This window comes from Meleagris gallopavo, chromosome 8 (assembly GCF_000146605.3).
Source record: "Meleagris gallopavo isolate NT-WF06-2002-E0010 breed Aviagen turkey brand Nicholas breeding stock chromosome 8, Turkey_5.1, whole genome shotgun sequence".
Taxonomy (NCBI): Eukaryota; Metazoa; Chordata; class Aves; order Galliformes; family Phasianidae; genus Meleagris; species Meleagris gallopavo.
Window position 1 is genome coordinate 21,972,810 of NC_015018.2, and position 20,102 is coordinate 21,992,911.

The 20,102-nt window shown below is 44.3% G+C and overlaps 1 protein-coding gene across 1 annotated transcript in view; it reads left to right on the plus strand.

Annotated features, from left to right (window-relative positions):
- Positions 1 to 20,102, plus strand: part of ARMH3 (armadillo like helical domain containing 3) — a 105,013-nt gene that overhangs the window by 63,801 nt on the left and 21,110 nt on the right. Inside the window, exon 24 of the mRNA XM_003208068.4 lies at positions 14,315 to 14,393. Within this exon, the coding sequence (XP_003208116.1) occupies positions 14,315 to 14,393 (79 nt within the window). The remainder of the gene's footprint in view (positions 1 to 14,314; positions 14,394 to 20,102) is intronic.

The window sequence follows — 20,102 nt, forward strand, 5'->3', positions numbered from 1 at the left end:
TCTCTCTCTTTTTTTCCCCTTCCTCCTTCCAGAAGGAGCTCAGGAGAAGCTGTCAGGGTCATGAACTCATAAGTCTCATGGAAGTGAAAACCATGCCAGCTGAGCAAGGCATGATTTTAATTAAGACTAACAGGACTTTTTGCCTTTTTTCTTTCTAGCTAAATGTGATTCACATACAACTGTTGAGAAGAAAGGTCTTCACCAGTTCAGTATCCTATAGTTTGTCAGCTAAAAAAGAATGAGTTGTTGAGACCTTTAGATTTTAGAAATAAGAAAATGAAGGCCCTTAGTGTTTTGTTTTGGTTAGGGGACAAATGTTTTCACTCGAGCCTTTGCAGAGTGATGAATTGAACAGGGACATAAGCTAGTTTTTCTGTTGCAGGTTGCTGTTTAAAGGAAGTACATGATGGATAATTTATCACTCATTCATTTTTCTTTTTGAATACTGCAGATCCTCCTGCACTGCTCTATAAATAGAAATCTCTGAAGACAAACCTCAATTTGACTAAATCCAAAATCATCAGTTCTCATTCAGTGCACAAGTTAGATGGGTTAGGAAAACAAATGGATGAGGGTGAGACCTCTGCTGTGAGTGTCTCAAATAATGATCTGTACTTTGTGAAGAGCATTTATCTATGAAGACCAGCCACGGTGGATTAGAAGTGCATTATCTGGAAAGAGGCAGATGTGAAGCAGCTCATCATACTGTCATCTGCTAGCCCTTGTTGGCCCAGCTGTGGGCACTGGCTGTGTCTGTGTGGAGGTGAGGACCTAAGGCTCTGTGGCTCCAGCTGATTTTCCCGCTCAGTGTTGGTCTTGCCAGGCTAGTTCTGCCCCTCTCTGCGTTGCCTGCTGCAGGTATCACACAGCAGAGACTGCAAGTGCCTGCTTTGTGGTACGCTGCTGGCCTGACTAAATGCCAGGCTGAATTTACCTCCCATCCATCTCCTCACTAATCCATGGTGCCTCTGACAGAGAATGCCATCTGTGTTGCTGCCGCTTTATCGTGGCTTGGGGAGTGAAATAAAGCAGAGCTATAGGCTTGCTTGCAGTCTGATGTTTTTGAAGCAGTTTAGGTGACCTGTCGCATGTTAACAGCCCTCACTGTTTAGCCTATAAAGGAGGCAAGTTCCTTGCCTGCTGGGTGCAAGGGTGCCTCTGGTTCACATCTTTCTAAGCAAAGCTTTGCTTCTGCAATGTCAGCTATTCATTGAAAGAGTTTGACTCAGAGGGGAGTGGTGCTGCTGTGGAACCCTACTAAGACCCCATCTGCTAAGAGCTTGTATTGATTTGTGTCTCAGTTTATAAAAGCCTTCAATTCTCCTTGTAAATGCCATAAATAATGCATACGTACTAGATAGAATGTGCCGTAGCAACATCCCAGATATCATTTTGGTCTGGGTTGAACTAAGCTAATTTAATCATGGTTAGGAGTTTCTCAATAGCTGCAAAGCTGAAAGTATATTGTCTTATTATATTTTAATGTATTAGTTAATGCACAGAGGTGGGAAGATAGGTATTCGAAAGTGGTAATCAACTTTATAAAATAACATCTTTTAGTGTTAAAATATTATAAAACTTCTTCTGAAACTCATTGTAAATCACATATAAACACACAGTGTAAGTATAGTGAAACCCAGTTCTGCAACTGTGGTTTGTCTGCATAATCCCCACATTTGTATGCCCCTTTGTCAGAAGGACTGCAGTTTGTTTGGGCCGTACATATATATACTAAATAAATCATTTTGCTCACTCATAGCAAACTGCCATTTTGTGCTAGCAATGTTGCAGAGTACATTTTAGTAGGGGGTGTTGATGAATAATTTGTTCCTTTGAGATTCTACGGGCTTAAGGGCACCAAAATGTATTTTGGGTTGGACTTGGTCCAAATCGAACTTCTTGACAGTCTTCTGGAAAGTATATGACAGTTTCAGAGGTGACCTGTTTATGGAAATTTAATTGGATTTTTGCTCTATTTTGCTGTTATGTGTAAAGAAAGCAAATAAGTAGAGGAATGGGGTATTTGTTAGAGTGAGGATTTTTTCCTTGCGTTATTAGAAATACCCAGCGTGTCGTGGCTCTGGAAGGAAGATGATTTCACTTCAAAATGTCCTGTGGTCATGGGAACTTTGGCTCTCCTCTGTACTGGGGAGACCAACGGATGGACAGTGGTTCCTGCACAGGAGAGAGAATGTATTTGCGTGCCCATAAATTCATTCTGATCAATGTTTCCCTGGCAGTTACTTGATATTAGTTACCACAGCTGCAAAATGAAGAATGTGTTTGTGTGGTATGAGCATTGTTAATTGAGGAAACGTGGATGCATTCTATTTTCAGAGCCGAGACTTGTCTTCCTCTCGCTGTTCTGGACTTGGTAATGCCAAACCTGCTGATATGATCAAATGGCACACTGCAGGCTACAGATACAAGCCAGTTTTGGAACTCTCTAGTTCTTCAAATGGTATTAGCATCGGGTGCTTTGTCTTGGCTACAGCAGACAAACCATATGAACCAGGCTGTCTTTTGGCAGGCAGTTTTTAGGAGTTAGGAATCATAGGTTACCATTCACTTGAGAATAAGTGATGTGACAAAGCACTTATGGTGGAGCATCATCAGAAGGCAAAGACATCTAGCATGGGCTTTCTTAGGTGATAGGTGTGAGCGTAGTGCTCTGTGGTATATTTTCTGGTCATTAGGAAGGACATACAAATTTCTGATAAGTTTTACAATTACTGGAAGGCTGGCAGAAGGTTAAATCAAGGGAAGGGATGAGGCAGAGTGATCTGAATTGCTTTTTAATGTATCAGACAGTGCTGGCCTGTCAAAGATGGGCTGTATCTTGCAAAGCAGTGATATAAGAAGCATTGACTGACAGCTTTACTCTCGGTCTCTCATGAAATGTTCAGCTAAAGAGATTAATTTGACTCCTGAAACATTAGCAGGATCAGGAATGTGACTTTTAGAATCACCTAGTTTTTGCAGTTTTATCTGGTGACTTTCAGAAAATGTATTTAAAACAAACAGAAAGGACAGAGAAGACTCAGTTGTCGGAGAGGTTAGTAAAAATGCTTCCAAGATTTCACGATTTTATGCTCCTTTAAACTAAAGCTGGGATATTGTCTTCAGAGTGCTCAAGCACCTTAGAGAGGACAAAATGCCCAAACAGAACTCGAGGCTAGACCCTGAAACAAAACAGAAGCTGTAAATTAGGTACTCGTTTTTGACAGATAATTAACCGTTGTGGTAAGCTATTGAATTGTTTGGTTCTTTCTTCATATCCAAATAGCATGCCTTTATGAAAGATGCTCTAGCTGGCTGCTGCTTTGGGAGAATGCAGTGCGAGGGTAGTGCTGTGAAACACAACAGCCTGCGATATGTGGGAGTTCAGATAAGCTGATCTAGTGATTGTAGTTACACGGATTGGCTAAAGGCTTGATCAAAGGTCTCATTTGGCATTTGAAACTCAACAAATTAATTCTTGATCTCTGTGCTTCGGGCTTGTGTTTTTGCATTGAGAGAATTACCTCTGTACATTCTACTGAAATTTATCAGTGCAGCTATTAAACAGGACTGCCCTGAGACCTATTCTGAGTTGTTGCTGCTCTTGAGAGCAGGGGGCAGAGGAGAGATTCGAGGTGATGATGACAGGCTGTAACCTTTTCATCTTTCTGCAGTCACAGTCATGACCATGCTCCATGAGTGTGGGCCAGAGCCGAGGAGTTCTACTGCAAGGGAGTGTGGGGAAATCACTGCTGAGCTTGGACTGCTGCTCAAAATGTCGTATTTGTCATTCATATCTTCACCCATATGTGCTTCAGTTTCCATATAGAAGCAGGGATTTTCTCTGTAGTGTTATATAACTGCAGTGGCTTTATAGTAAGTTGCAATGGCAAAGAAAAGTTTGAGTGCCTTCAGAGAGGTGGGGCTTTTTTCAGTCCTATTTTTGCTTAAAAAACAGCTTTTTCCTCAATTTATTTTGCTCAGCCTCCGTGCTTAGTTGTGAAGCTGATGGACGGGAGCACAAAATCCGTGCTGGGAGATGGCCTCAAACTTGGAGAAGGATTAAATATGCTATTTATTTCAGCAGAGTCTCTCTACTTTGGTAACTAACGTCAAGTTCATACAGCTCAAGGAAGTAATATTGTGGTGCTGGTGTTCTTATATGCTGGCTATGGGGATGCTGGGGTCTTTAGGTCAAGACATCAAGGCACACTTTGATGTTAGAGGTTCTGCTTACCTTCTTCCAGGGTCTGGCACCTGCAGTTTGAACAGAGCAGCACTTTGCATGTGAAGGTGGGATGTGAACTGACTCTTAGGGTGACCTCGGGGGGGGACCCATCAAAGGAGCAGGGCTGTGCCCTAGTGGAATGGCTGTGCTGAACCACAGCTCCTCCTTCAAGCTGGAAGAGAACATGACCTTGAACAGCTAACTTCCATTTCCATGAAATGACTAAAATCCATTACCATGCAATGGTATGATTGATGATGCATTGAAAGCCTTTTAATGAAACTAGGAAAGCTGTCAATACTTGATGTGGCTCTATTACTGGGTCAGGAAGAGCTGGCTTGGGGAAGGGTCTGAAAAAGCATAGCTGATTGTGGAGCTCATAGCAGCTGCCCCAACACGTAAGTGCAGAGAATCTCCAGGAGCTTCAGCTCAGTCTTTGCTCTTTTCACACTGACTCTTAATTCTGCCTGTTGAATAATGGCAGAGGTGTTTTGGTTGCAGTAAGTCATTAATGTTTGTTGACACTCAGGTTTGCTGTTCAGGTCAGGTTAAGCACTGTGTTTACTCCTGCTCTCCTGGGCTACTTTTGCTCAAGCAAGAGCTTCGATGGGTTTATAGTAAAGACAATTTGGAAAGAGCTTGAATAGGATCATTTTCCAATGACAATCTGCAATCAAAATACTTGGCAATATTTGCCAGTTTTTATTTTGAAATATCACATTTTTTTTACCAGAAGGAAGTATGAACATGTGATTTGTTAACAGTTTTTCCTCCTGCATTCATGTATGCATTTCAAGCTGGGCTTGAAATCTTGAGTTTTGTTCAAATGAAGAGTTTGATCAAATTAGAGAAATATGCGATTTTCATGGAGGTTTAGGATCATAGAGCATCACTTGGAATTTGAAATAAAGCCAGATTTTTAAATTTTGAAATCCTTCAAGAAAACTTCAATTCTGCTCTCATTTTAATCATCTTGCTTGTTGAGTATTGCAGTGTGTCTTTTCTGCAAAGCCAGATATAGATCTGCCCTTTAGAAAGCATTCCAGTTTCTTTACGGTTGTTGTTTTTTGTGGTTTGTTGTGGGTTTTTTGTCTTGTTTTGTTTTTTGAGAGATGTTTATACAGTGTTCTCTTTCTCAGACAGTAAGTATGGTGCCAGGCACTGGCTCTCTTAAACTGATAACTGTCACTGCTCATTAGCATGGAATGCCACAGCCTGTATCACTTGTACTATGTCCCTCGGCTAGCACATGTTAGCTGTTAAAGCAGCAGTTAATCCCTTTGATATTGAATGGGTCTGACCTGGTATTTCAAATAATAATCGGAGTTCTCTAATGGCTTGCATGGCTTAATTCCAGTAGGAGTCTTGCTACAGACAGGGAAATTTTGCCATGCTAACTTACATAGAAAGCTGATGGTGAGGAATATTTTCTAAATATAGTCAGGAAAGTGGTGACTTAAGCAAGTGCAACAGGGGTGAAGGGGAAGCACGGTTTGGTAGATGAATAATGGGCAGTGTGTTTCATGCTGCAGAAGGCCTGTTAGCACAACTTCAGCTGGTACTGCTCTTTCACCTGGCAGTGCTGCATCAGTTAGGTTAGAGCAGTGTCTGATCTGACCTGGGTTAGGGTGTCACAGCATGAATCCCTCAATGCTAGTTTTGCATGTACTGTGTGAATGCAAGCCCAGGCCTCATGACTGCTTGCAGATCCTCTGCCACTTGTTTGATATCACATGTAACTGATGAAAAAACATGGCTTTTTTTTTCCCCAGCCTTGAACATCCTAGAACTTTCAAAGCATAAAGACATCAGTAGTAGAATGCTGTAGGACTTTGGGGTTTGTCTTATTTGATGGGAAAACATCAGCAGTTAATTCTGAAACACTTGATGCTCCTTTACTTCTTAGATTGGAGAAACCATTTGTAAACAGAAAATGCACTCCACTGGCCTCGCCTGCAGTAAAACCCATAAAAAGAACAGAGCTGAAAAAATAAATGTAGGTGTAAGTTACAAACCCAAAGCTTTGAGGGAGCAGCAAGCATAGGTACGTATGTCAGGTATGATTGTGGGTGAGAGTGGGAATTTGACAAGAAAATAATTCTCTCATCCTTCATGCAGCACAGGAAAATGTGCTCCCAAAGCATAGTGTTGTCCTTTGGCTGCCAGTTCAGCTGAATGGCTGTTGTCAACATCTGACTGAAGCTTGGGGCAGCATGAAGATGTGCAAAAATCCCAAACCCACAAACAAAAAAGAAACCTCCAAAATCAAAACATTCCTAAAGCACATTTAGTGGCTCTGAAAACCCTTGCTGTAAGGTTGGTGACTTAACAAGTTATCACGTATTGGATAGGCTTTGAATAGTTGAGCCCCACTTTTCTTCTTGTCCTCACTGTTGAAAAATGAACTATGGATGTAGGTGAGCTGGTTAGCTAAGAGTTTGGCATTACTCTCTGCAATCACAACAGATTTAATACCCACACCTGCCTGTTGTCAGTACGTCAACTGATAACTTGTTCAGCTGCAATCAATCATGTGTTTCGCATCATCACCTCTTAAGTACTCAGAGTAGATTTGTGAGATCCACTGAGATCTGGCTGGAGGGAGCTGGGGCTTTCAGGGCAGCAGGTCTAGTTAAGAGAACTAAATAGATGGATGCACATGAGGTCCAGCACAGTAGTTACATACCTCTGGTGAGATGAAGCTCTCCATTGGTCCATAAACCAGATACCTTGTCTTGGGAAAACAAAATCTTAACCAACAACAGATGTCCCGGGCTTTCAGAGAGGAAATAAATACCATCACAAGTACATCGCACATTCAGCTGCAGTGGTGTTTGGCTGTGTAGAGGTTACCTTGGCACTGACAGCCACCTTACCCAGCTGATGTATGTGGCATGTTACTGAGGACATGGCATTCACTCCGGGCCTGGCAGGGATTGTCATCAGTCATCTTCTGGTCTTGGTCCTGGGTTTGGCACAGACAAGGAGAAAGACATTGCTGTGGTGGCTTCCATCGAGTGTTTCCCAGCAGAGGTGATTCTCATTTGCACCTGTCTGACAAGGAAATACTGTGAGCTTTACAGCATCTTGTATTTTCAGAGGATTGGACTGTAAATAACAGGTTTTGTTCTTCGTGGTAGCAGATAGTGTCTGAGCAGTTAAGGTTGTGAATTCTGTTTAGATGATTACATGGCTGTGCAGGTGCAGCTATAGCTGACACTTACTGTAATTAAGTTAATTAAATATCATTGTGGGACTCAACTTCATTTCCTTCCTGAGGTAGGTTTGACTGCAGTTGATTCTTAGGCAGTGTTCCTTCCTCTCTTTCTCTCAACGTGATTTGATATCCGCACTGCTTCACAGCTCAATTATGTTGTTCTTCACTCAGTCACTTCTTCAAACAAACAGTGCCTTCCTTTCCCACTGGGACTTCTGTCACAGGCACAGGATTTGTGGGGAGCCAGGAGAATAAGGTTAGAGTTTGTTATCTAAAGAGAGATTTGCTGCCATAGCGTGCAGTTAGGATGCTCAGGGCCACATGCAATACCTGCAGGCTCCCATCAGATGAGATGAGAGGAGTAAGAGTCATTTCCACGTTCTGTAGATAACGTGGGGCTGATGACACATGTTGACTGTCAACCAGACTGGTAGCCATCCTTGTTGCCTTTCTCAGAGAACTTTAAAAGATCCCGGTGGGGTGATTTATAAACTTAAATTTCACACTTAGATATGTTTGGACGCTGGTGCCTGCACTGCATATGGTATTCTGCGCTGAACGTGGCATCCAATAAGCCAGATCTTCTGCTTTCCTTAAAGTTAAGCATCCTGTGATAAAATACTAATTAAATTACTAATGGGCATAAAACTAATTTAAAATATTGCAGTTTTTGATTGTGTTTGAGGTTTTGTAGTGCCTTGTGCCTCAGGAGGCTTGGATGGAAGTCTGTAACACGAATGATAAAACAACAGGAAGATGCTGACCCATTTAGAGGGGCTGCTGAGAATAAATGTTTGCCAGAAGTTCTTTGCTTCTGGTCCTCACAGAGGAGGTGACTTCACAAACCTGTCTGATAAACCACTTTAAAACACGTTTCTTGATTTCTCTTGTAAATTAGATGATTGAAACAAGAAATTTATTCCTTATCAAGTCATAGCTTCACTGTAGACGAGCAGTCCATCTCAGACCAGTAGATGAATGAGAAGAGAACCAATTTGCACCCTGTGCTTCAACGGATACTTCTGTTCCCAATGCACAGGCAAAATTTTCTACTTTGTCATTCCTATTAGTTAAACTAGCAGTGCTGTTGGTTATGTGTAATTAGAATTTCGATGCCTACTGATTGTGAAAAGGGAACAGAAATGCATCCAGGCTATGACTGAGCTAATGAATACACCTGGGAGTGTCTCACAAGAGTGATTCCAGTGTTGCTTTGGCTGTGTGAAAATGTGAATTGATGTGATGCCACTGCTCATCCATGAAGGCTTCCTTAGAAAAGAAGCCAAAGTTGAAGTGGTTTAAGTGTGCGGATGGAGGTATTTGGTTTGCTTGGCTTAAATGTATGGATGTGAACTCTGAGAAGATCAGCATGTCCAACTAGGAAGATATCAGCTTAGTACCAGCAAGCAGTGGAAAGGAGCACTGCAGAGCTGCGTGTGGGGTCATGAATCGCATCCTCTGCTTTTTTCCTTGCTGAATGGAGCTTGGTAAAACAGTGCAGGCAACTGCTGAAAGCTTTTGTCCCTCCTTATTAAATAAATAGACCACGTATCTCCCTCTGCCGTGCAGCCTGTCATCGCGATCAATAGGTTTCGGTGTGGCAGAACTGAGCAGGTGTAGCAGGCTCATTTCTTCTGTGAAATTACAGAAGTGCTGACTCAGATGTTTTCTGTAAGCTGTAAAGCAAGTGCTTTTGACTCAAATACCCTTTTGTCTTGGATTCTTCCCTGCAGTTTTTTTATTGTGTCTGGAAGGTGCCTCCTCCTGTGAGTTGTGGTCTTTCAGCCTAATGTCAGTACTCATTAAAGTGTAGGAACAAGAGAAATTTAACAGACTAAAGTTAAACTGCAGCAGAAGGAAGAATTTAGTGAAACGTTCCAGGGAGCTTGCTTGGGTTTAATTGGCACTCATAGCTTGGGTATGGCAGGGAGGTAGCTTTACAGCAATGCCTCATGGACATGTGATAAAATAATCTAAACTCTCTCACCTCCTGCCAGGTGGAGCTGTACATACAGAGTAACTCAATCTAATTGTTGCAGGCACCGAACAGATGGGGTTTTACAGCCTCGAGTGCTGGGTGTGCATGAAAGAGTAATGCCAGCAGGATTCTTGCCCCAAACAAAAGCTTGCTGAGACACAGCTTCCTGCAGAAAGGCAGGCTGCTGGCTGGGAGCTTTTGCACAGGTCTCAGCAACGAGGAGTGTGACAGGGAAGAGGAGAGGTGGTTTGTTCATTTTGGTCCCTGGGTGTAATTTACTTGCTGCCTTATGCTTGAGTGGTTTGCAACATACTGCACAGTACAACACTGAGCCTGCCTCATTTTGTTGCTTGAAAACACTGTAGAGGCAATTGTTCCGACTCCCATTTTGTAAAGAGAGAAGCTAAGATGTGAACAGATCAATATCGGCCAGGTATTACCTTCTGTGTTCCACCCTAGCAGGATGTAGGAAGAAATGAGCTTTTGTGCTGTCCTGATGTGTTTGGGTACACATGCTTTATGTCGGGCTCTGCATGCTGGGCCAGCAGAGCAGGTGCAAAGACCAGCTTCTTGCAGTGAGTGATCGCTCAGCATTCCTCTCTCCTTAATGAGGTCTGCAACTCTTCTGTTCTTCCCTTAGCCTTCTTTCAGTACCTTCTGAGTGCTTAATTTCACTTCTCAGGACAAGAGGATGGTGTGGTCTTCTGGGACTCTGGAAGTGTAGCTGCCATCAAGCAGGAGTGGGTATTAGACAGCTCATCTGCAACAGCGTGATGGGGAGACTTTGGAGGTCAGAGAGAACGTGCAGGAGTGCTGCCTGTCTGAGCGGGGTGATTTTGTTTTCCCTGCACATTGGACCCAGACCACGAGGTTAGGGCAGGCAGGGTGCATAGCTTTCTGCTGTGGGGGCACGTGGGCTAGAAGATGTTCTTACAACTATTGGCAAATCAAACTGAGGAATCAATTAAATCTCTTCCATGCATGCCACATCAGTTTTCACAGGAGCCCAATGCTGTCTGCACACTGCATCCTCAGAACTTGTCTCCTAATGTTTCACTCTCAGCTTTTCCAAAGGGTAGCACTGTTCTGTTTTTCAAGTGGCTCTGGGCAGCCTGACCTGTGTGGTGATTCCCCCACATCTCACCTTCCAGCCCATCCTTTTTGAGGCAAAAGGCCAGCAGCAGTCAGCTGAAGGCTGCCCAGTTGTAGTCACCTCAGGCAGCCAAATCAGAAACCTTTGGCTGTCAGAGCATTGCAGTTTGCAGACAGGCTGCCCTGTGATCAGCTGATATTGCTCTGATCATCTGTGTGCTGCACTCTTCACCTCTGGTTTTCTTTGATCCTGTCTCTGTCTCCTTTTCCCTGACTCTCTGCTTCTTCATTCAGTGCTTTGGTTAGATTTTTCTTTTTTAATCCTTGGTTTATTTCTAGCTAAGATCTTTAATGGCCCAGAGTAAATACAGCACCATTATGTCTTCTTTGCCACTGCATTTTTTTTTTTCCAATTTCTGAGCTTTCACTCTTCTCTTGTATTTGAGACCATCAGCTCTCCTGGGACAGAGTTTTCCTACCACTGTTTGTACAGCACCAGTCTCAGTGGGACCCACTTTCACTGTCTAATAACATGATTAATACAGCTAATACAAATAAATGCTGCTTTGGCGCCCAGGTTTCTAAATCAGGATGGAACACTTCAGATTTTTTCCTGCAGTGATTCCCTTCTTCCCAAAGAAATATATGCAGAGAGTAAGCATGCAATATATGCATAAATGAATGCAAATGTCCTGAAAAAAATATAGGTTCATATGCCTCTTTTCATGCTTCTTTTCATGCCTTCTGGCACCATGGCATCCAGGTAGCTTGCTCCCTGAGAGCTGCGTGGAGTGATGAGAGAATGTTTTGCTGAGAGCACAGGCAGGGCTATTGTGCCACCTTTCCCCCCTTCTGCCTGTTAAACTTCCTTCCTCATCCAGTGATGGCCTCTTCTCTTGCTGGTAACTGAAGTGTGACTCTGTCAGAGGAGGCAGTGCTTTTGGAGTGACATCCCTCTGGAGCTGCTGAGTTCTCTGCTCCCTGTGGATCTGTGTCCCGAAAGCATTCTGCAGTTTGTCTGACAAATGGCAGGCATCCCCACCAGGAGCTGGGCTGTGCAAATAAGTGTGTTCACCAGCAGAGCCGGTGGGGTACTGCAGTGTTCTGTCTCCCAGATGACATTTGACTATTTCCTTGCTGTGTTGAAGATGCTAGTGTTTTCTGAACACCAAAGGTTTCCTTTCCTTTTATTTTTTTTTCCCCATCATTGATGCAAAAGTCTGAGAGCACAACCTATCAGAAGTCCTTTATAAGAGCTTTAACCACTCCTTTTCCCTCCCTGAAGGTACTGGCTGATAGCCCAACAATCAAGGCAATCGCAGTGTAAAAATAAAGCACTGCCAAGGCTCAGCTATTTGGTGCTGGTGTGCAAACTAATGATGGCAAAGCTGCTGTTCTATTGCCCATAAGGGGGAGACTGTGCCTGAAAGCTGTGCTCCCCTGTTGTCTCCATGAGCATGTGCCTGGAGTGGCAGCTCTGCAAAGTGAAATTCCAGCTGTTTGCAGCAGCCCAGGAGGCCAGTTACCCAGAAACACACTGCAGGGACAGCACAGCTTTCAGGAGATGGAGGAGTAGCGGAGGTGTATCAGAGCAGTTGATGCAGAAGGGCTCCAGTACTGTTGGGTGCAGGTGGAATTTCTCGTTACAGGTGTGAGAAGGAGCTGTGCCACATACAGAGCCTGGCCTCCACGGTGCGGTGCGTGCTCAGCTGTGAGAACCTGGCTGCACAGAGCCAGTGCTCAAAACAAACCCTTTGTGCTCCTCCTATCCAGGCAGCCTGTGGGCATAGGGAAACAGCTCAGGTCAGGAAGGAATTCTTTGTACTGAGAGTTCTTTGAACCAGATTAAATGGCTCAACTACTTCTAGTTGCTGAAGAGTTGTCCATATGCCTCTAGGGAAAGGAGGAGGGAGGCTTGTATTCTTTCTCCTCTTTAATATCTGTTGTTCCTCACTGCAGCAGCAGCTGGTTGCTGGGCTGGCTCTCCCTGGGTGAATCCCAGCTGTGCTTGCAGGTGCCGCTCCACTAGCTCAGATCCGAGCAGGGATGTGTGAGCAGGCGGCCCATGCTGAAGTGCTTCACAGCACTTGGATACAAATGAATGCTAAATCTGTTCCCTGGTAAATGTTGGAACCGTATGAGTGCACTGAACCCCACTGAGCTGCCAAACCTTCTGTCAAGCCAGAAGTTAAGTTGTTGCAAGTCTGCGTTCCCATTTTTTTTTTTTTTTCAATAGCTTGTAGTGTGTCCTGTAGGAGTGTAAATACGACTCCAGCCAGGCATGAAACATGCAGCTTGAAAGCCCTGGTGTTCAGGAGGCTGGGTAATGGAGAGTGTGATCATGACTCACAGGAGCTGTTCTCTTGTTGGGTTGCAATGGGAAGAGGCTGGGCACGTCTCTGCCTGTGTATTCCCTCTGTTCTGGAGGGAGAGGGCGTGCAGCAGCCTGGCGGGGGCCCTCCTTTGCTTTGCTGATGTAGCCGTAGGGTTGTGTGAGACTGCAGAGCCCCCTGTGCTGAGTATGTCCTGATGGGTAGGAATAGCCAAGGGAGATGTCTGCCCCGTGCACAGGCTAGGGAGCACAATGAATCTGCTGGTTCTGTTTTTGTTTTTTTCTCTCTCTTCTTATCCCCTTAAAGAGGTAAGGATGCTTCCAAGCTGGTTTTCTTTCCACCAGTTCTGATTATCCACAGAACATCACTTATTCCTGAACTCAGTCACCAGCTCTTAGCAGTGATGAGGTCTTGAGAGAGCGGCTGAAAGCCTTTCTGGCAGGGGGAGGAGTGGGGAGGAGGAACACATTAGAGCGCAACAAAGGGAACTGCAGTGAGTTTTTGTGCTGATGAACATGAGAGCAAAAGCCCTGATGGCTGCTGCGGTGGTAATTTGGGCTGGCAAGTGTTTTCCAGGCACTGTCAGCACACATCTGTGCCAGTGCTGGTGTGGGCTGCTCCCATAATGAGCCCAAACCTCGACAGTGGATCTCACCAGTGGGAGCCAGGCCAGTTGCCTGGGGAGCCCTTACTGTCTGGCCATTTGTCTGCTCAGTTGCACCTGGAAAGCACAGTAGAGGAAATATTCCAGCTGCAGATTTTTGGGTTTTTTTCCCAATTTTTCACCTGTCTGTAGATCCACCTGGAAGGGAGGGAGATATATGTTCTTGCAGTCAGAGACACAAAGCAGCGAAGTGCTGTTCCTGCTGCTGTGTTTGGAGCATTGGAATATGTCATTGCTAGTGGTGTAAATTGAGACTGAGAACTGAAGTCATTGCAGTTGTCAAAGGAGTGGCTGCAATGATGGATGACCGCAGGGAAGAGCTGACTGCCATTCTTCAAACCAGGGTGGACATCTACTGCAAAAAGCCACTAACTTCAGCTTATCAGGCAGTGAAGTTGCATAGAGCAAAATGTCAGGCAGTGCTGATTTTGGACAGGATCAGGTGCTACAGTTCCTGAGCAGGATGGGGCAGTTCTCCAGTGTTGCTGTTCATGCTGGAACGGAGCAGTTTGCAGCCTGTTCCCAGCAAGGTAGTGACTCCTCTGCCATTGCCACCGTGCAATCCTGAACCTTGCGGAACAAATGGACCCACATGTGCCTGTGATTGCATTTTCCAGTGAGTGTGACTTGATCAGCATAGGGCTCTCAGCCTGCAGCAAAGCAAGTGATACAGCGTATTGAGGGAGAAGCTCTTTTTGGAAGAGCTACGGCTCCATGTGCACTGACTCAGGCTGGCAGGGAGTTTATGCTGCATCCCTGAGTTGCTCCGGAGACCTGTGACAGTTTCCCTTCTTTGTTTCAGAGCCATCATCAATCACTTCAACCCGAAGATAGAGTCTTACGCTGCAGTGAATCACATATCTCAGCTCTCCGAGGATCAGGTAAGCCAGGCGTGTGAGTGTCTCTTCATTCTGCTCTCTGGAATACAGGTATTGTGGAGTGCCCTGTGCTCACTGCAACTGATGATGTGCAGCAGTATGAGGGCAAAGGTGGGGCTTTCTTGTTCTTTATTCGGATGTGGATGAGAGGAGGACAAACAAGGCCTTAGCCTATTTTACTATTGCATGCGGACATCTTGGTCCTGTAATTACTGAAGAAAGGGTAAGAATGATAAAAATGAGCTGCACTGTCAGCAAGTGTGGTTAGGGACTAAGAATCCTGGTGTGTGGAAAAGGGACAGGAAGCTTTTGGCAGCGAATTTGCATGTTAGAGAGCTGTTGGATATCTTCTGTGATGTCAGGCATTTATAACTAAGGCAACAGTTGGTGGAAGTTTTCTAGGGTAATTGAATTCCGTGTCCTGAACAGTTGTTTTAGATGGATTTTTGGAAGGAAAAAAAGAGGTTTAAATAATAATAATAAAAAAGTGGTACAGTTAGGTTTCCCTTCCTTAATTTGGCCTGCTTTCCACTCTTCATGCCCTGCATATATTGCATAAATGTGTAAATGTGGCTTCTTGAAAACAGGCTGCTGTGCAGGGTCTCGCAAAGGGAAGAGATGGCCTATTTCCCAAAATAAAGTATTTGGATTATATGTTAATCACTCTTGAAGAAGTGAATGACTGCAGGAGCTTGTAGTAGACAAAATAAAAAGAGCTGCCATCAAACGGGGGGAACCATCCAGAGACAGCTGTGTTGGGAGCTCAGGGCCTCCTGTAGCAGAAGCAGTCCAGAGCAGACCTCATTTGAGTCACCTTGGATTGCTGCTTCCACCGGTGTGGGGTCCTGTGCTTGTGTTTGCTAATGGTCCTGACCACATCGTGCTCTACAACTCGTTTTTTCCCTCTCTCATTCCTCACCCCCTGTCCAGAATACTTTTCATCGTTACTTGATGATATCCTCCCATGCTTCCTGCTAACCTTTCCATTTATTATCCCACTTGATCTGTAATACATAACACTCCAAAGTCTCGCATTGAATGCTGTGCTAATGCAGTGGGGAAAAAAAGAATGGACCCTACTGCTTTTTATTCTCTTCTTAATATAGCTGGCTAGAAGAACATTGGTTTTAATTTACTCAATTTTTCTGTATTGTTCTGCCCTTTTTAGTCACTGTACCCCCAGCTATGCTTTATGAGGGCTTGTGTTATAAATCCTCATTCATTGATGATCTACTGATTGCATCAACCCAGGCCTCCAAAAAAAGAAAAGCCTTTGATAGCCCAATTTAAAAGGAGGCTTGGATAGAAGGGAATTTTGCATAGTGTTTAGGTTAGACTGAGAAAGGAAACGAGCTTTTCACTGTCAGCTCTGCATAGTTTTCATCCTCCAGCAGTTCAGGGAGGTCAAGTTAAATCCTTTCTTCCCTGTGTTACTCTTTAAATAAAATCTGTAGCAGCAGGCAGATAATGAAATCAGTGCTGATGCATGGAGCATTTTGAGGAAGATGATTAGGAAATTGAAAGGCATATTTCTCCTTTTCTCTCCCTTCATAGTTTCTCTCAGCATTGGGAGAACATCAAACAAATCAGAACTCTAAGAGGCCCCAGTGAACTGCAGAGGAATAACAGAGATGTTGCTGTAGAGGGGCTGTGTGGTCTCAGTGAGGGTGTTTAGTCAGCTCTCCACAATTTGCTGCAGGAGAGGACTCACCTCTACTTCTTATGAGCCAGTGAGCTCAGGTCTGTGCTTTGGAGTGTGGGTTCCCCTCCATCAGTAGCCATCCCATATGCTGAGAACATGGAAGGTGGTGGTAGATGGCTGAGGTCAAGGCCGGAGTCTGGCTTGCTGTGGGACAACTGAATTTGTTGTTTTTAAGGAGTGTTAGTGGTTCAGCTTGGGGTGGGGACATCAAGTTCTTCCTTTTGGCCACTCTCTTTTTCTCCTTCCAGCTATACCTCTGTATTCACTTAATTCTCCTTCCCTCTTCTCTGCATAAGTATTTTCTACACAAAATTGATCCTTCTTCCCAGTCCTGTTTTCTGAAGTGCCCAGCACAGAAACATCTAGTGGTGACATTTAAAATGTAATTGGAACTTGTGTATCCACACACAGGTACTGTGTTTGGGAATGCTGGCTTTCTCTGTTATTTGTGTAGTTTCAGGAGACTGATGCTTCTTTCTCTGAAGACACTTGTTTTTACAGCTACAAGGACCAAACTCTTATTTTAATGAAGTTTTCCCTCCCAGAAGAAGCTAACCTTTGGCAGATATTCATATGGCTGCTCCTATTCCTTTGTGGTATCTGAGAGTCTCCTATTAATCAGGCAGGCATGTCTTTGACACACTTCTGTCTGAGAGGGATTTTCTGAGTTGCTTCCAGTTTACTGGAACCTTCACAACTTGCAGATTTGTGCTTGAACCTGTACGAAGCTCACTGTGCTGTTCCTTGACTGTTCTGGCATCCTGTTCATGTGTTAGATTGACTTCTTAATTTTATTTTATTTATAATGTCCTTAAGAGTAGCTAAGTAATCAGCTGAAAGAGGTTTTGTTCTATCTTGTTCTTTTCCTAATCCTATTGAAGGTTTTATTACCTTGTTAATCACTAATGTCCATTTATTACTGTTCTCAGTCTGTCATTTAAGTGCTTTCTCCTTTTTTATTTGTAAGCATTAATGTTAACGTTATTACATGCTGTGGGGATTCATAGACCCTTGAAAAAGATTGGCACGAGGCGATTCTAAGGATAGATTGCTTATGAGTCTCTACTGCTGTACGTTTTCAGTCCTGCAGATCTCCAGGAACCATGGTTTGAACACACTGGTCTGTGCTGTAGACAAGTAGATTGACAAGACCTCATAGCACTGCTTTGCTGACTGGTTTGTGCTTTATTCAGCAGTTGCACTGGAAGTACTGGTAGGAGATTCCAAGGAGTGAGCCCATGCCAGGGTTTGATGATGAGCCTCCTCAAGCAATAAACAGTATGTTGGCCTTGCTAGTAGTGCCACTGTGCAGAGTCTAATCACCAAGGCAAAGTCATCATCCTCTTCCCTTTGCTTGCTAATTTGTTAAACCTGACTCCAGTGTTAATTTTTGTTCGTGTGGCATTCTCCCTCAGCACTTCTGACTGCTTCTCCTTTAAGGCGATGAAGGATGCTAGGATGCTGTACAGTCAAAAAGGCTGGCAGTTATGGTCAATCCTATGTAGTTTTAGCTCTTCCATGTCAGTGATTATTCCCAGGTCTTCAAAGACATTTAGGCCCCTTCTCAAGTCGAAGGGCGGAGTAAGCCTCTGTGCAGTGAACTCATGGGCTTATCTGTGCACTCCAGATGACTGGGCTGCCTTGTACTTAGCATGGGAAAGGTGGTAGAGTTTTCTCCATGCTGTATCTGATTTGAAAAGGTCCTAATGTTTTCCAGCAGGAGTAGTTGGAGAGAAGCAGGATAGTGTGGTGAGAAAACAGCAACACAACGAAGAATTGCTCTGGAAGAACAAGTGCAGACAAGCAGGCTGAGGACATGGGACATGAAGGGGCTGAATTTGGGTCTCGCATCTGCCTTTTCTGGATGTCTAACAGTTATTCTAGAGAGGCTAAAGTGAAAGAGACCCAGTGCTATTTTATTTTTGGTCAAGTCTTCTCAGAGCAGGAATGTTTTGTGGAGCCTTGCATGCCGAGCAAGTCTTGTGCCGATTTACTGGAGAATGAAGTAGTGAAATTGCTCACAGAGGTCTCATTTTCTCCTTAGCACTTGTTCTCACTGTGATTTCCACTATAAGGGTCCTGCGTTTGAGAGGGCAGATATCAGCAGTCCTATATACTTGCTAGTCAGAAACATGTCTGTGCTTTTTCTGTCTGAAGATCCTCTCTCTTCACAACCGCAGCAGGGACATGAGGTACCTAAGAGTTGGAGGTGGCATCAAGTTCAGTGTGAAGGGCTGTTGTGAACACCTGTACTGTGTATATTCGTGTAGTAACTGCAGATGGAAAGTGCTGGGAGCCAGAACAGACTGCAATGGGAAGAACAGAACGACTGCATTGGTTTTGAAATTGTGACAAATGAGTGTAACAGTTGGGTCATTCCGTATTGTAAGACATTTATAACTCAGGTAGCTGCAATCTGGTTTCATTAGACAATCTCAAAGAAAGATGCATTTTGTTTTTGAGGTCATGCTCCAGTGTTGGATGGTCTCTGTGCCTTCTCCCCACTCCCTGCCCCCCAGTCCACATGGCTTTTAGTTCCCAGGTGGGGACTGATCCAAAGCACAGCTCAGGCAGCCTCAGCCGCGTCAGTGCCTTGCACAGAAAGCCACAGAACGGCACAATTGGTTTTAGATGCCCCAAGGTATTCTCACTCAGAGCCATTGACGTCACGGTTTGTTCAACTTGCTCTGTTTTCCATAACTAGCAGTAAAAGCACTACTTGATACAAAATGCTTTGTTCTTTCTTAGCGCTGCTGGCAGTGGGGTTAAGAGTTAAAACCTTTCGGCGTGTGTGTGCTTGATATTTTTAAAATGCTGAGTACTGTCAGTGCAAAGTACTACTACTCTAATTCCTCCTAATCTCTTACGTTAATACAACGTGTTGTGAGGGCTCCATAAATGCTTCAGAGTGATTTGGACACAATGCTACTTTAGTTCTGAAATGCAGTGAGCTTTGGGGTCGAAAGTATGCGGCTTGCTAGTGCTGTGTTGTGCTCAGCAGTAGGCATGTGAAACTCCAGCTGAAGGGTCACCGAGACAGAGCTTTCATTTAAGGTCTTCACATCTTTACCAGTCAGGCAGAGGTGCTGGCTTTCGTGGACTGTTACAGACACCTACTTAAGATTAGTGGCTTGAAGCAGATTTTATTGTTTAAATAGAAAGATCTGAGCTGTACGAGGTGAAATTTGAATCCCAGCTATTTTTGAAGGGTTCTGTATAGGATTTCTTCTGGAGCTGGCAAATCACCAGCTTGCGTGGCTGATGAGGACTATTTGTTTTAGGTATCTTTCTCCTTGGATTACCAGGGAAATATCCATGCAATTTGCTAATGCCTCGGATTGTTTTATGCAGTGTGTGGCTCTGAGGAGGCTTCAAGGACTGATCAGCTTTGCTACAAGATTTGAAGCTGGAGGTGAGCCTTGGAGCAGTGACTTTGTGCAGTGCAGTGTCTGTTATTAACATACAGAATGCAGTAAAATGTGTGTCATTGGCGTGGGGGGAGTGCATGGTAGGTTGTAAGAGGGACAAAGGAAGGGCTTTATTTTTTAAGAAAACAGCTGCTGTTGAAGTATTCCTAACTCAGGCTCGTGAATCTGAACTAAGAAATGGGAGAAGCCCTCCAGTTTTCTTCTGCAGGCTCACATGGACTGCTCCAGCATCCTGACTGCACATGCCAGGATGCATGACCCTGCCTTACCTTGGCTGCTCCCAGAGCTGTCTTTCTGTCCTCCGTGCACTGCAAACACTACAGCTTGTCTTGCTTCCTGTGATTTTTGAGCTGTCCTCCTGGGCAGATTAGGGACTGCATCAGAGTACAAATTGGTAACAAAATAAACTCATTGAACTTTGAAGCAAGACTCTCCTTCAATTCTCATGGCTGTTTTCACATCCTTGCCTGCCTTTCATTAGAACCACCTGGACTGATAAGGGCCTGGAAGCTGCTGTAACCAGGTGACCGCTACATGCTGGGGGCTTGTTCTTCTTCCTGAGCAGCTCTTCAAGCTGCTTGG